Source organism: Physella acuta, unplaced genomic scaffold (assembly GCF_028476545.2).
Source record: "Physella acuta isolate Inbredline_101_S28 unplaced genomic scaffold, ASM2847654v3 ptg000142l, whole genome shotgun sequence".
Classification (NCBI taxonomy): domain Eukaryota; kingdom Metazoa; phylum Mollusca; class Gastropoda; family Physidae; genus Physella; species Physella acuta.
In genome coordinates this window covers 27,713-45,163 of record NW_026731661.1, presented here as the reverse complement: position 1 = coordinate 45,163, position 17,451 = coordinate 27,713, and the positions used below count along the sequence as shown (strand labels likewise).

Sequence of the window (17,451 nt, the reverse complement as noted above, 5' to 3'; positions counted from 1 at the left end):
TCATCAAGTAGACGAGTGATGATACTCATCAAGTAGACGAGTGATGATACTACTCAAGTAGACGAGTGATGATACTACTCAAGTAGACGAGTGATGATACTCATCAAGTAGACGAGTGATGATATCAAGTAGACGAGTGATTATGCATAATGCTACTCAAGTAGACTAGTGATGATACTACTCAAGTAGACGAGTGATGATACTACTCAAGTAGACGTGTGATGATACTACTCAAGTAGACGAGTGATGATACTACTCAAGTAGACGAGTGATGATACTACTCAAGTAGATGAGTGATGATACTACTCGTGTAGATGAGTGATGATACTACTCGTGTAGACGAGTGATGATACTACTCAAGTAGACGAGTGATGATACTACTCAAGTAGACGAGTGATGATACTACTCAAGTAGACGAGTGATGATACTACTCAAGTAGACGAGTGATGATACTCATCAAGTAGACGAGTGATGATATCAAGTAGACGAGTATGCATAATGCTACTCAAGTAGACTAGTGATGATACTACTCAAGTAGACTAGTGATGATACTACTCAAGTAGACTAGTGATGATACTACTCAAGTAGACTAGTGGTGATACTACTCAAGTAATCGAGTGATGATACTATTCAAGTAGACGAGTGATGATACTACTCAAGTAGACGAGTGATGATACTACTCAAGTAGACGAGTGATGATACTACTCAAGTAGACGAGTGATGATACTACTCAAGTAGACGAGTGATGATACTACTCAAGTAGACGAGTGATGATACTACTCAAGTAGACGAGTGATGATACTACTCAAGTAGACGAGTGATGATACTACTCAAGTAGACGAGTGATGATACTACTCAAGTAGATGAGTGATGATACTACTCGTATAGATTAATGTCCCCATGTTAAAATATTTTATGCCAGTCTTAAATTTAATGTGGAATTTGCCGTCTCATTTTTAAAAAACAGATCAATATAATCAACCAACCCAAACATGAGCTTTTTTAAACTGTTTAATGTACCTAATAAGTCCAGTGTACAAACATATCACAGGATGGCATCCTGAAAGGGTCACAACAGACTTAGCTGATAGAAACAAGAGTAACAAATTGTAGGCACCTTCTACAAATATTTAAGTACAATAAAAACTCACCGTTTACAATAAGTTAACATTTAAAGTGGAATCAAAAATTAAACGTTACATAACTGTACACAAGTTATAGGTGATATATTTTACACATGCATGGAATGTACACCTCGTGAAGGTTATTTAACATTTTTATTACTTCGGTAAACATTTGATTTCAAATTACAAGGAATGGAACGTTGAGTATTTGGATCACATCTTCACAACAAACAGAATAATTAGAGTATAATATTTGGAACATTCAAATCAAGTACACATTTTGTTTATATTTTTTTTTAAGTAACAATTTTATTTGATTGTAGGTAAGAGTACTATTTCACAACATAAACTAGAAAAAATATTTAAGTTACTGAGTGACTTCAATTGTCTTTCACAAAAATATTGGTATGTACAAAATTAAAGGCACACAGAATATGTACAGAACAAGCACATAAAACAAAATTTTATTCATATTTTTAATATTGGAAATGACCTTTATATCTAAATGCAGTTTTATATTTAATTAAATTACTTGCAAACCACATGTACACGGAAAATGTACCAAAATAAAATGTCATGTCAATTTGCTTTTAACAAGGAAAAAAAAATTATAACGTACAAGGTAAGTAAGAAACAACCAGCAACCCAAAGAGACAATTTAAAAAAAAAAACATCACCTTTATAAATGCTTTGTGCTAAATTGTATGTACAAGGACTAGAATTAAATTATGTACAACAAGTCTTCATTTTCTCAAATAAATAAACAGATGGTAAACTTGAATGCCCATCACCGTATATTGCATGGTGAATTACTTCCGTAATAGTTTTTACACTTGGGTTGAACAACCTGCAACCACAAGCTCAACTTGTTTAAAAAAAAATGAAATAATTTTATTGAAAACTGCAGCACTAAATTTTGTTGCTCACAAGGTTCAACAACTTAACCCGCAGACTTATTGGTTTTATTATAGAACAAAACTTTTGCTATAATTACTGAGATAGAAAACTACACAATACAATTTTTTTTTAAATGTTCATAATAAGAATCAAGAAGAAAAAAATCTATTTATTCCTCAAAAAAAAAAAACTTTCTAATCAGAAGTGAAGAAGGTCACTACCAACATATGTAGCTACTAACAATGCAAAAAAAAAAAGAGTTTAAGCACTTAAACAATAACTGATCTAATAAAACACATTTACTAAAAATCCAGAAATAAGTAATATTAAAGTTTTAGCATACACATTAATTTTTTTCAAAAAATTTTATAAACAGGTATTATTTTTTTTAAGTGAGCTACATGGCTACTCTATAGTCTGAGAAGCTAAATAAAAACAACTGTCACAAAAGAATCTACTAACAGTTTTAAGTGGACAATGTAAAATATTTTTTATACTATAACGCTTTCAAATAATTAACAACTCATTAGTATCGTGTTAATTACATGAGCTAAACTACACCTGGCCAAATCTATTGATCAACAAGTACAAAGTTTCAGCTGCAACAAGATCTTGTTGTCAATCATCATCCAGCGTATATCATTTATTTCTGGGCATGAAATAAATCCTCGGAATCTGTCCTGATCTCACACTGGATCTGTTCTGCTTGACCTTGGGTGGGTTGCTAAAGGTAAACAACATAGTTCCGTTGTGGACCGTGGTCTGGCCACTGGTTCCCAGGTGGGATTCGGGACCACGGATGTAGATCTCTAAGGTGTACGGCACGTTCTTGTCAATTTTAATGGGGCGCTCAAACATGACAGGCAGTATGACACCAGCACCCTTAATGTTTATTGTCTCAAGAACTATATCTTTTCTCTTGCGGTAGAAAACGATATCAATACCGAACTTTCCCTCTCCGCCATTTTTGGGTCCATAAATTCCAAAGCCATAGAAATATAGGTCATGGTCCACAGAGAATGTGATGGCATCCACTTGGTTCTTATTTGTATCTGACTTGTAAACTTCTAAAAATCTGGTCACCTAAAGAAAATCAAATGTGTCTTTGTTACAAACCAAAGATGGACGTTTTATTGAAAAATAATAATTGCAATATTGAAGGAAAAAAAGTGATCAATCCTCAATGACTATTTAAGACCAGAATTATTTCCCTTTAATTCTTTAAGGACCCACCCAACAAAAATGATTAAATTGTTTTCAATGTTAATATTTATAATCTACTTAATTTTAAACAAAAAAAGTACAAGAAAGAAATTTCTAAACTAAAAAATCTTAATGAGAAAGCTGCAATAAACTCAAATTAAAATGTACTGCAGACAGTGCTTGGAATGTGTGGTCTGTATTATAATGTGTTCACATGCCCAAAAAAGATTTTGGACTCACTTGCTCAAAATCTGGCCACATGTTACAGCAATGAATCTTAGAGTAGGTGTACACAGAAGACCTTGACTTCAGGCTGGACATGGTGGACATCTTGTCAACTTCATCTGTTCTCTGTGCCTCTGGCGCAGGCATTGCCAGCGGGTCTTCACGCTCCCCAAACAATTTTTGTGTAGTTAAACTGTTTAAGATGTACCTACACAGAAATGGTAAAAAAAATAATGTGAAATCATCACAGTAAAGACAAATAGTAGTCTGGAAGTCAAAACACATTTGAAGTAATTCTTACCTGACTTTAAATAAATTAATGAGAAAAAAATTATTATTCAGCTTTCAAACACTACCAGCTGATTGGCTAGGGGGAGGAGCTTGTGATCAGCTACTTGAGCCAACAATCCTCATTGGTTGTAACTATCACAGACAAAAAATAGCTCTCATCTCCCTACAGCTGTTCTCAGTCTGTAAATATTTAGACTAAGAAAAACCTGTGTTAAGAACACACAAATGAAGGAAACACCAGACTCATGTTCTTACAAGGTATGGGTCTGGTTCCATTGTTCCTGTAGACCTAGTCACATGACGCAGGTGAGAGTTTCTACAACAGATCTTACCTGTGGCTGGCAGCATCATCTCTGTAGACCTAGTCACATGACGCAGGTGAGAGTTCCTACAACAGATCTTACCTGTGGCTGGCAGCGTCATCTCTGTAGACATAGTCACATGACGCAGGTGAGAGTTCCTACAACAGATCTTACCTGTGGCTGGCAGCGTCATCTCTGTAGACCTAGTCACATGACGCAGGTGAGAGTTCCTACAACAGATCTTACCTGTGACTGGCAGCATCATCCCTGTACACATAGTCACAGTCCTGTATGGAGTCCAAGACTGTCTCTTCATTGATCTCCTCTTTAGCCTCACTGTTGTGGTACTTTGTCCACCTGTCCACCACTTCCTGTTTTAGAGATTCCTCAACGTCTAGACCAGGCAGGGTCAGGACCTGTACAAGAATTTACATTTTATAAATTAAAGGTTCATGTTTGCAGTGCAAAATTATTAAAATTCTTAATTAAAAACTATAGGTTTCTTCGAATAGAGCTTTAATTGTTTTCAAGCCAAAACTATGTTCATGTAGTATTTGTGTATTAGCCAACTAGTATATATCTGATCAAATAAACAAAACTGATGAGAGCTGACCATCTTTTAAAACTATTCTTTCCATCCCAATTTTTAATCACATCTAATATCTTTAAGCATTGATAAAAGTAAAAAAACAAAAAAAAACGTCCCTACTGTTCTCAACAGTTTCTTAAAAAATAAAAATAGAAATGGTACCATGTTTAACAAGTATAAAAAAACAACTAGAAATGGTACCATGTTGTTAACTAAAAAAAAAAATGGAAATAGTACCATGTTTAACAAGTTCTTTGATAGTAGGTTCATCCCAACAGTCTGGAAAACATCTTCAGCATTTTTCCTTATAAAAGTTAAGATGGTTTTCTCTTCTTCTGGGTAGCCATAATGGTTTGTTTCATTCAGCAGGTAGCAAGCATTGTTTATCTGAAAAAATATTTTAAAATATTATTTGTTCATTTGATGGACACATGCAAGGTTGTAATGTAATAATTTGTTTGAATTATTATACTTTTCCCCATCATTAAGAAAATACATTTTGGAATTATTTCTCTAATAGGTCTGCACAACTCATTAGCTGCAACTAATTAGAACAGAATACCTACATCTAAGCAAGCATGAAGGTAATCTAGACAGGATTTTTTTAGGACTGGCAGGTCGTACTGGTCAGCTGCGTACAAGATGCCCACAACACTCTGCACTTCTAGTCTCTGCTCCTCACAGTATATATGTCTGGATGGGGTACAAGATAAGAGGGAATGGGTCAGCTCAAAGTGTAGAAACAAGGCATACATGAATAAATACAAGTGGGTAGCACTATACCACGAGTGTATACACACTTCATGCATGTAATGAATATACTTCTCACATATAGTGTACACACACAATCATGTACACACACACAATCAGCATTCAACAAACACATGACTGAAATGTGGGTTATTTTGCCACATTGATTTGGAGTCATAACTACAATTACAAATTAATTCATCAAGAGTTTTGTCACACATGTAACTGAGAGTAAATGGCAATCTTTCCATTAGCAAATAGTAGGTAGTTACTGGTTTCTTTCCAATAGACATTTCATAGAAATGTTACTGTAAATAAAGTGATTTGTATTGGGTTTTTTTGGCTTGAAGAAACCTCTTATTATTGAGACTGAACACGCTGGGACATATTCATATACTACACCCTTACTAAACTGCACATTAAAAACACCAACAAATTCCAAACATGACCACATGCAACATCCACACATACTCCACATGACCACACAACTAACACCCACACTCCACATGACCACACACAACTAACACCCACACTCCACATGACCACACACAACTAACACCCACACTCCACATGACCACACACAACTAACACCCACACTCCACATGACCACACACAACTAACACCCACACATCTCCCACATGACCACACACAACTAACACCCACACTCCACATGACCACACACAACTAACACCCACACTCCACATGACCACACACAACTAACACCCACACATCTCCCACATGACCACACACAACTAACACCCACACTCCACATGACCACACACAACTAACACCCACACATACCCCCACATATGACCACACACAACTAACACCCACACTCCACATGACCACACACAACTAACACCCACACATCTCCCACATGACCACACACAACTAACACCCACACATCTCCCACATGACCACACACAACTAACACCCACACTCCACATGACCACACACAACTAATACCCACACTCCACATGACCACACACAACTAACACCCACACTCCACATGACCACACACAACTAACACCCACACATCTCCCACATGACCACACACAACTAACACCCACACATCTCCCACATGACCACACACAACTAACACCCACACATCTCCCACATGACCACACACAACTAACACCCACACATCTCCCACATGACCACACACAACTAACACCCACACATCTCCCACATGACCACACACAACTAACACCCACACTCCACATGACAACACACAACTAACACCCACACATCTCCCACATGACCACACACAACTAACACCCACACTCCACATGACCACACACAACTAACACCCACACATCTCCCACATGACCACACACAACTAACACCCACACTCCACATGACCACACACAACTAATACCCACACTCCACATGACCGCACACAACTAACACCCACACTCCACATGACCACACACAACTAACACCCACACTCCACATGACCACACACAACTAACACCCACACATCTCACACATGACCACACACAACTAACACCCACACTCCACATGACCACACACAACTAACACCCACACATCTCCCACATGACCACACACAACTAACACCCACACTCCACATGACCACACACAACTAACACCCACACATCTCAAACATGACCACACACAACTAACACCCACACTCCACATGACCACACACAACTAACACCCACACATCTCCCACATGACCACACACAACTAACACCCACACATCTCCCACATGACCACACACAACTAACACCCACACTCCACATGACCACACACAACTAATACCCACACTCCACATGACCACACACAACTAACACCCACACTCCACATGACCACACACAACTAACACCCACACATCTCACACATGACCACACACAACTAACACCCACACTCCACATGACCACACACAACTAACACCCACACTCCACATGACCACACACAACTAACACCCACACTCCACATGACCACACACAACTAACACCCACACATCTCCCACATGACCACACACAACTAACACCCACACTCCACATGACCACACACAACTAACACCCACACTCCACATGACCACACACAACTAACACCCACACTCCACATGACCACACACAACTAACACCCACACTCCACATGACCACACACAACTAACACCCACACATCTCCCACATGTCTGAACACAACTAATTCCCACACTCACTTGACCACACACAACCAACCCCCACACATACTCCACACATGCCCACACACCTTAGCATCTCCCAGAAGTAATCCCCTGGAATGTCCGCCACAACAAACTCCTTCTTATCCTCAGCCCCTATGATCATCTGCTTGAGCACCACACTACGGGTCATCAGCACGTACTTATGTGCCCCAATCCTCTCCTTCTTCTCTCCACATATAAACAGTATGTCACATGACATCTGGCCGGTCAACATAATCCTGTTCTGTTCTAGAACACTCTGTCAAAAAATAATTTCACACATCAGATGCATTGAGCTGTGACTGATAATCAACGGTCATAATCAATTTGACAATTCTATTTACATATATCAATATTGTACAAAATGTATTTTTAGAAAGTCTTTTTTTTTTTAAATAAAATAATTAAGTAAAAAGTATTTTAAATTAAATAAGTATATTTTTCTGAATTAATAGGAAAATGTTTACTTTTATCATTTTTTTTTTACATTTACATATCTTGATAGATAAGTGGTTCTTTTTATATTATACTTTTATTCACAAGAAAAACACTAGCAGAATCTATACACAAACACATCACTGACATCAAGCAACATCAATCAGGTGTGACCATCTTTGAAAATCTTCCAGGTATAACTGGATAGTGTTTACCTTTAACCAAACCTACACATCCTTGTTAGATGCAGGAGTTGGTTATACCCAGGTATGGAAAACGTAACAGGCCTACACACAATTATTAGGACATTAGCTTGGACAGTAACAATACAAAGACACACACAGTATACAAAGTAACATCAGAACACATATATTGGGACATTAATGAAAACTGTAACATTAGAAATACACAGTATAAAAATGAAACAATATCTGTACAAGTATTGGTACATTAGAAACACACACAGTATACAAAGTAACATCAGAACACATATTGGGATATTATTGAAAATTAACACTAGAAACACAACCAATATAAAAATGAAATAATAGCTGTACAAGTATGTACATTAGAAACACACACAGTATACAAACTAAATAAGAAGGGTTTTATAAAACCAGACTTTGCTGAAACACCAACACCCTACAGAGTAACAAACCCCACTCCACACAGTGGGGAATTTTTGGTAAAAATAAAATAAAACATTGCAGCCTTTAAGCCTTGAAGGTGGTGTCTAGCAAGAATAATTAAACAGAAAGTTGTGAGCAGGCTAACAGTATACATTTAAGCTTCTATAGGATCAAAACCTCCAAGAGACACAATCTAACAAGTAAAGTTCCATGTGTAGAGGACCAGAGGCGTAGCGAGGGGGGGGACGGGGGGGGCGGGACATATGTACCCGGGCGCCGACCATAGGGGGGGCGCCAAATTGAAAGTGTGAGGGGGGGTGCAAATAGAAAATCTGCTCCCGAGGGGGGCGCCAAATTGAAAGTATGTCCCCGGGCGCCGGGAAGGGTCGCTACGCCTCTGTAGAGGACATTAAGTAATTACAATAAAATGGTAAGTGTTGTGCTATAAAGTAATAGCTATAGGTAATACAAAAGCTTTGCATATCAATAGTTACATTTACAGTACCAAGTTGGTCACATTTGTTTAATATACTTATAATATTTCTTCAATTCATGTCTTTTTATAACTTACAAGCAACTTTTTAATTGTTAACTTAATATTCTTTAAAATATTATTCAAAAACAAAAAATAAAATTTAATAATATTTTAGGGTGAAAACCAGTGCTTATAAAGATAGAGTAAGAAAAAATAATACAACGAAATGAAAGCAATAGCCTTTTCCATTTAAAAAAAACAGTAAATAAATATACTTTTTTTTTCTAGCGCATACCTGAAATTGATGCTGAGATTAGCAACTAAAAATAGATGAATCAGGTGCTATAAACTTACATCATTCTCTGTGTATCTCACACAAAATATGTTGCCCCCATCCATTGTTGGCAACACTGGATAAAGCTTGACTGCCATTTTTTAAATTCAACCATCAAGTTGTTTACAATAGATTGATATATATTCAAACATCAAAACATTGATATATACTGCTTTAAGGATATATGAATTGCATACTTGTGATAAAAATATAAATAGTTTTCAAGTAAAAAAAAAAAAAAATTTTCCCAATAGATACCATATTACATCATACAAAAAAGTGGTGATAAGATGTATTTTCAAAGAAAAAGCGGCCTATCCTAGCATAGATGTTTGATGATAGGAGATAGATTTATCTCTCACCTGAGCTGGGTTACCTACATCAGGGCAGCAGCAACAGGGGAGTGTAACTATCAGGTCTCTCACCTTAGGATCTTTATAATCCACCACGCCGCTGTCGTCAGAGTTCTCTGAGTTGTGTGAGGCTTTCTCCAGGTGGGCCGAGTCGTCCAGCCCCGGGTAGGCTGGACACCCACCTGAGGAGGTGGTCATGGTGGTGGTTGGAGTGGTTGGCGACGGAATGGTTGCAGTTTTTTGTTCGACACTTTAGTATCAGATGTTTGGTGTTGGTTGATCAGGTTTCTTGACGCAGGTAGATTGGATAAATCTTCAGATGTTCATCTGCAGAAAGAGAGATCAATATATGAACTGATGTTGAAGAGAAGATAAATTAAATAAGGATAACATGATAAAAGCAGTGGTTCTAAAATTAAGGTTAATTGTGTTGGAATCTAATTTAGGTGTATGTGACCTTAGGAATGAAGCAAAATATTATTACTTTGAGTACCAAAATAACCAAAAGGAAAGAATTTCAATAGCTTACATAACTATGCAGCACACAACTCAAATTTTAAAATTTTCGGGGTGATTCACCTTTTTTTTAAACTTCATTCACTTTAAGCTAAAATTTAAAACGACTTTAAGCATAATGCAAAAATCTGTTAAGAACTGCTTTTTTTCATAAATGTATATTTTACAACTACTGTTTATCAACATCCATTTCCACAGTAACATTGGTGTAAGGGTGATAAAGGGGAAGCATGATAAATCCATGCACACAAGCATTAATACTTAAAATTAAAAGTTAGGGAATTTTAAATCATAATTTACATTTAAAGTAAATTATGCTTTAATTTTCATTAAAATAGGCAAAGAATATAAAATCCTATTTTACATTTAAACCATGTGTTTAAATATTCATTAAAATATTAAAAAACACAACAACACACACTTTAATATTTAAACCCTCATGACAGCCATAATACGACAATAAATTACTCCTTCAAATCGAGGCTTAAATCCCTACAGAGCTGACAAGTAAACAGCAAAGAAGATATGATCCCCCTGACACCTTTTTATTCCAGGTGAATAGACCATTCATTTAGTGTCTACACCTCTAGATGTGCAGCAGTACAGGACACCTAACCAGGTAGACAGGCTAGTGAAAGGCATTTAATAGCATTCCTAGGCAAACCTATCCAAGTCCCTGTTATTTACTGCCAGTGCCAGCCTAGGAATTGGGCCAGGAAAAGTAGACAGTTATTGGTTTGTGATCCTGTATGTATTGTGCAAGAATTTACACATCATAAACATCAGAGGTGTAGCGAGGGGGGGCGGGGAGTGCGGACCGCACCGGGTGACACCATTTAGAGGGGTGACACCAAGGCAAAATATAGTTAAATATATAGAGAAAAATTTGGGGGGGGGGGTGCAAATCGAAAAGGGGGGGTGCAAATCAAAAATTGAAAGTTTGTTCCCAGGAAGAGCCGCTATGCCTCTGGGGGGGGGGGGGGGGTGTGACACCATTAAGTGCCGCACCGGGTGACACCTGACCTCGCTACGCCACTGATAAACATTAAGCCGGATTTTTTAAAATTTGCTTTCACTACCCAAAATTTTAATGATTATTTTTTTTTTAAAATGTAATAAGTTTAACTAGATCTATTTTAAAGATTGACATTAAAAAAATATATTGTTTGTAAATTTTTGTTATCAAACATTGGGGAATATCCATTTTTATCTACATAAAATTAGTACTGACTTATCTGAATATGTTTACCACAACAGACATAGCTGATTCACCCACGCATACCAAACAAAATACTATTGGTTGTTATGTACACAAACTTTAATCATCGCAGTCACAATGGGTGTAGATTAGAGAAGCCTGGTGGAAGCCGACGTTGTAAAAATAGTAAATAAATAAACGCGGAGTGGGAGGGGGGGGTCAACAAGGGCTGGATCACGTGACACAGCACGGCAGATACCGTCCCCGTAGATAAACAAAAGACAAACGATGTTTTTGTGTCGTCCGTCACGTCGGCGTGTTCCAGCAGATTTGAAACGTCATGACGATCACACAGACCGTTGAGGCGTTCGGTACATAGTACATGCTTCAACACCACCCCTCCATATCGCACCTCAACAGTAAACAGTTTATTGATATTGATTGATCTCCAGCTTTAGAAAACAAAAAAAATCACGCTTGTCCCCATCTATTCAACTAATAACTTATTTTGATAATTTCCTATGATAAATACAAACAATATAGTTTACTAAAGCGCACTTTGAATTGTAGCGCACTTTTAATTCTAACGCACTTTCAGTTACAGCGCACTTAATGTAAAAATTTCCTGCCTAATTAAAACGCCTCACATAATAATACAGCCAAACTATTATAAAGAAATGGGTAGGCATTTATCTTTTTTTTTCCTGGTTAAGTTTTTTTAAGATACACAACTTCGTAACTCAACCCCATTAATCTACTTACTTTGACTTAAGTTCACATTTTGAAACAGCATATTATCTTAAATGTAGACGGTAACGGTAATCAACCCTGGTTTTTAATTTTCATAAACTTTTTGTCTCTCTCCCAACTCTGTAGGCTCGTGTAAAACCTATCAAAATAGCCGCAATGGCGATTGTTATGACAGACCAGTAACGTAAATGTATGTGTGTGTGTGCCCAGTCGGTGGTCAATGTCCTAAAGTCCTAAAGTGACTGTTACATTCACTATCCCGTACAAAGTCAATATCATTACTGCTTATTTTATATATACATCTGAAATGATCAGATTTATTGATTGGTTAAGTGATTTCTGACGACTGTTTAAAAATAGAATTACCAATCTAGACCCTATTTACGGTGAATTTCCCAAACAGTAAATCAAACTGTACGAAGATACATATACTGACCTACTTACGAAGACGACACTAATCAGCTTCGTATACCGACTTTGATACTAATACACTTGTAAATAATAGTCCACTCACATGGTAGTTAGAGAAACATTGGAACATGTGAAAACACACGACAACATTTCTACATCTAGATCTACCAGGTAGGCCTACGCTGTAAGCAGCAAAACGTCTCTCTGTGACCTACTTAAGCGACCTGTAGCCCACAGAATGACGTGACTTGCGCAGGCGTTGATAGGTACGACAGGTAGATTATTATGCCCCATCTTTCACAAGCAGGATGTGTTTACACTCGGCTCTTACTTGATGTATGTAATGTATGGGTCGTATCGATTAGCCGTACCCACGTATTCAGCGGGTAGTGCCGATAAAGAAATTAACCCTTGTAGTTACAACTAGAGTGTAGCTTAGGTTTATCAGTGTCTACTAAAGCTGCACTTTAAACTTCAAACTGCAGATATATGCGGATGACCGCTAAGGTGGGATCAGCGCCATGTACAAACGTTCCGATATATAAATATGCATAGTGAGTGTCGACTCTTCAATTTATTAATAGACGGAGTGAGGTAGAATTAAACGTAAAAACTATTTTTTAATATAGGCGCAACATAGAATGCCAATAAATCCAGTGAAACACTGTGGTATAAAAAAAACAAACCAGAACGAGATCAGATCAGTACAACACAACACAAATTACTGGAGAGTCGATGTTTTTACAAAAACGTGAAATTCTAAACTTGTTAACTCAATATCTGTTGTCAAATGTTAGTCGCTATACTTGTATTTTAAAACATCAAGATTAAAAACTTCAGAAGATGAGATTACTAACCTTTGATTGGATGTATTTATCTAATGAAATAAGACTGAAATTTTTAAAAGAACAACAATAAGTAAAATGATACAAGAGAAGTAATGTCTACCACCAAACAGGACAAGCCATTCTGAGAAAGTAACGGAGTAGTGGGTGTAGACCGGCCAGGATATTGCAGACCACAAGGAGATTCCAACACACTCAGTATTAAAGACGTTTGTCTTTGACAAACCAGGACATGCGCAGCAACATTGTCTTCAGTTGGTTGCTTATCCACATAAATCACAATAAAAAAACGTTGTAAGTTATCAATTACTTCAACGCACCGATGTTAACAATAATTCATTTAAACAAAACACAACCGTACAAGAATATCATTCAACACACATTCTTGGTGAAGGCCAATACATAGTAGGCCTCCCTTAGTTTCTGCTTAACCAGAGTCAGATTCGGTACAGTAACAATAGGCCTATATAATGATGTCACACTATTGGTTAAGGCTAATATATAGTAAACCTATACTCGTAGTTTCTGCTTAAAAAGAGTCCTATGTGTTACAGCAACAATATACAGTGGTTGCACACTTTCAGTGAAGGCCATTGTACGCTTAGTTTCTGATTAATCAAAATCAGAAGTGTTACAATAACAACGGACAAAGGCAGCACACTTGCATAGATAGCCTATGTACACCTGGTAGGCTATAAGCCAACGCCAAACCACCAGTCAAACAAAGAACAACCAAAACATAGTGTACAACATCGGGAATATAAACAAAACATACATGACAATCTAAATATAACATAGTTCGTACACATTGTAATCAGTTCTATACAAGAAAAATTAAAGTGCCAAAAAAAACTTAGTACTATCTCAAGTTCAAAAGAAAAAAACAATAGAATTATCAGGAAATAAAACATAACATTCATGATATCTAAATATGAAATAGTTCGTACACATTGTAATCAGCAGAGTTCAACACAAGAAAAATAAAATTGACAGGAAAATATCTCACTAACTCAAGTTCAAAGGGGAAAAAAACAATAGAATAAGCAGGGAATAAAACATAGCATTAATGACACTCTAAATACTTGATTAAATACTAGATACAATTTGTAATCAGCTTAGCTCTATACAAGCAAATAAAAGTGCTGGGAAAACATAGTACTAACTCAAGATCACAGAAAAAAAACAATAATCAGACACTCGCCGTGTAGGTTAATTCTACTAAGCAAATGTACATATTTTAAACTTAGCAGAAGCAGCGCAGTAATCCTTCCAACAGAATCGCTGGTATACCCTAACATCAACTCAGTGCTGATGTGAAGCACATCAACTTCAACCTTTATCTGTTGCCCCTTTCTGATTGGAGAGTATGTTGTTATCATCCATGAGTGCCACAGAACGCGGCGTAATGATACGGGTCCATACCAGAAGTTGTCCAGTCATCAACTTTCAAATACAGTAGCGACCTAGTTTTACAGAGAACTCATCGTTTGGTCAACATTTAAAAAAATATTTAAATATCACTGCAGCCGCTTTTACAGGTGTTTCAGTGCAATCTTAGACACTGCTTTGTATGTCTATACTGAACAAACGTCACAATATTTCAATTAATATAATCAGCAAACACAAAATATATTAACAAAAGGGTAGATTTGATATTGCTACACTTAAGTCTATGGGACATTTAAAATGGCGATTTCTTTACGTCGGTTAAACAATAAAAAAAAGCTAATTCACTACCAAGTTATAAATTAGTCTTAATGAGTTAAAGTACTGTTAAAGCATCGCTTAAAGCGGTATACATTACTAAATGTACTACCAAACAAAAAAAGCTGTCGGAGAGATTTAAACTTCACAAAGGAACTCTACTTTCTTATCAACACACATTATATATACTATTACTAGTCTCGTTGCACTAGTGTTTTTACTTTCTCCAATTACAATTTGCATCATCTACATATTGCGCCATTCTACCCCTCAATCTATATTATTTACAGATTGCACATTATTTCCTGATTATCTAGTGTTTCAATCATACTATATCATCTAGTATTTTTTAAACCATCCAACCTCATCTTTTATTTCTAGACCATCCAACCTCATTTGTTATTTCTAGACCATCCAACCTCGTCTATTATTTCTACACCATCCAACCTCGTCTATTATTGCTAGACCATCCAACCTCTTCTATTATTGCTAGATCATCCAACTTCATCTGTTATTGCTAGACCATCCAACCTCGTCTATTATTGCTAGACCATCAAACTTCAGCGGCTATTTCTAGCCCACCCCATCTAGTCCTTTATTACCTCACCCCTCTCCAACCGAAATTTTGTACCCTCCTGCCAGTGATATGAGGTCCATAAACGTGTCTAGATGGCGTATCCCCGTCGTTTGTTGAATAACATATGACTGAAAGTCGTGTTTACCCATACTCCTTCAGCACAAATACTTGATTAAGCTTGGCCCAGCTCCAAGGTCTCAGGTTGAAATCAAGCCGTTATACTAACGTATTGAACTCTTATTTAAAACGAGGAGAGGGCGGTGATCAAACAGCTTTCACTGGTCCACGTAAATAAAGGTGACTGACAGGCCTGTCCGTGTTAAGGTGGAGAAGGTAATTAACTTCTACACAACACACCGAGGTTCAAAGTGACCCACAATATTGAAGGTTAGGGGAATCTTCGCCACTTTAACAACAACTTTAGAGAACTCACTCAAGAAACACATGTTAAGAATTCAGCTACAAAGTGACCCACAATACTGAAGGTTAGGGGAATCTTCTCCACTTACACAACAACTTTAGATAACTCACTGGAGAAACACATGTTAACAGTTCAACTCTAAAGTTACATAAGAACGTTATATAACTGAACTGGAACAGCTGGAGTGTGTTGTGTATCTATGTAAACCAGCATCATCTAAAGTCCCTATACAATGAAACACAGCTTTTTAAGCAAACCAACTACAATCCCGGTATTAACTACACTTTATGAAGCCCGTATCAAAGAAATTGATTGAACCACCTAGATATAACTAACACAAATATTATATTACATTTAAAACAGAATAATTTTGTATAAATTATTATTAAAGAAACACGTAGCACTACCTTTCAAATAAAAGGTCACTTAAAAGTAAGCGACAACATACTGTTCAGCATGACGGATGTTGATCTATTTGTGTCTAGCTCTTCACATTTAATTATAAGTGACCATGCAAGTTTAGATGATTCAGACAAGTGGTATAAATAGAGGGTTATAAACAATGTAGGACAATACAATGACTTGTTATCGGAAGCTACTTGCTGTGGTTAAGTGGACGGATACTCGAACACGGATTTCACAATATCCTAAATCTAAAAACCAAAAATGGAGATTCAAGCTCACCAACCATAAAACAGCAAACAAAATCATACGATACGGACAATAGAATGTCACTTATAAGGCAAAGGGTGCAATCAGAAGTTTTAAAAAAAAAACTTTGAGAAAAAAAGAATCGCGAGAGAAAACGATTCTGTTGTAGCGCGCGGCATAAGTTAGTCGACTGACCAGTTGGTTGAGGAGTCGAGTCTCACTCGTAGGCTCCATACGTAACACATGTTGAAAGACGGGTGGGGGGGGGGATGAGACGAGACGTGTGTGCAGTTGGACATAGTTATCACACACACTTTAGACTATTGAAACTATCAAGGCCTACTAAAATGAACAACTATTGCTAATCTTGCTGTTAAACATATAGCGCCGATCTTGTCCAGTTAAGCCCTGCCAATAGTTAACCCCCGCCACCCAGAAAAATGAGGATATGAAACTTGCACTTATTTATTTATTTATTTATTTTTGAAGAGGGTGAAATTGTGACATGGCATTGATAATTTGAATGAAAAGGTCTGTATTTTGGTACGTTTAACACTAACCCTAAACACTAGAAGCGGTT

At 36.9% G+C, this 17,451-nt stretch overlaps 1 protein-coding gene across 9 annotated transcripts in view; it reads right to left on the bottom strand.

The window, feature by feature from the left end:
* Positions 1–993: 993 nt before the first annotated feature.
* Positions 994–17,451, bottom strand: part of LOC131935296 (BTB/POZ domain-containing protein 6) — a 30,049-nt gene continuing 13,591 nt past the window's right edge. For 4 of the 9 annotated variants that reach the window (XM_059291681.1, XM_059291678.1, XM_059291682.1 and 1 more), the window contains 7 exons: positions 9,808–10,125; positions 7,620–7,831; positions 5,198–5,324; positions 4,869–5,018; positions 4,289–4,458; positions 3,465–3,657; positions 994–3,104 (listed from right to left, as the gene is read on the bottom strand). In XM_059291681.1, coding sequence (XP_059147664.1) covers positions 2,661–3,104; positions 3,465–3,657; positions 4,289–4,458; positions 4,869–5,018; positions 5,198–5,324; positions 7,620–7,831; positions 9,808–9,996 — 1,485 coding nt within the window. In that variant the 5' untranslated portion in view covers positions 9,997–10,125 and the 3' untranslated portion in view covers positions 994–2,660. The other 5 variants (XM_059291679.1, XM_059291685.1, XM_059291684.1 and 2 more) reach the window with 5 other exon arrangements.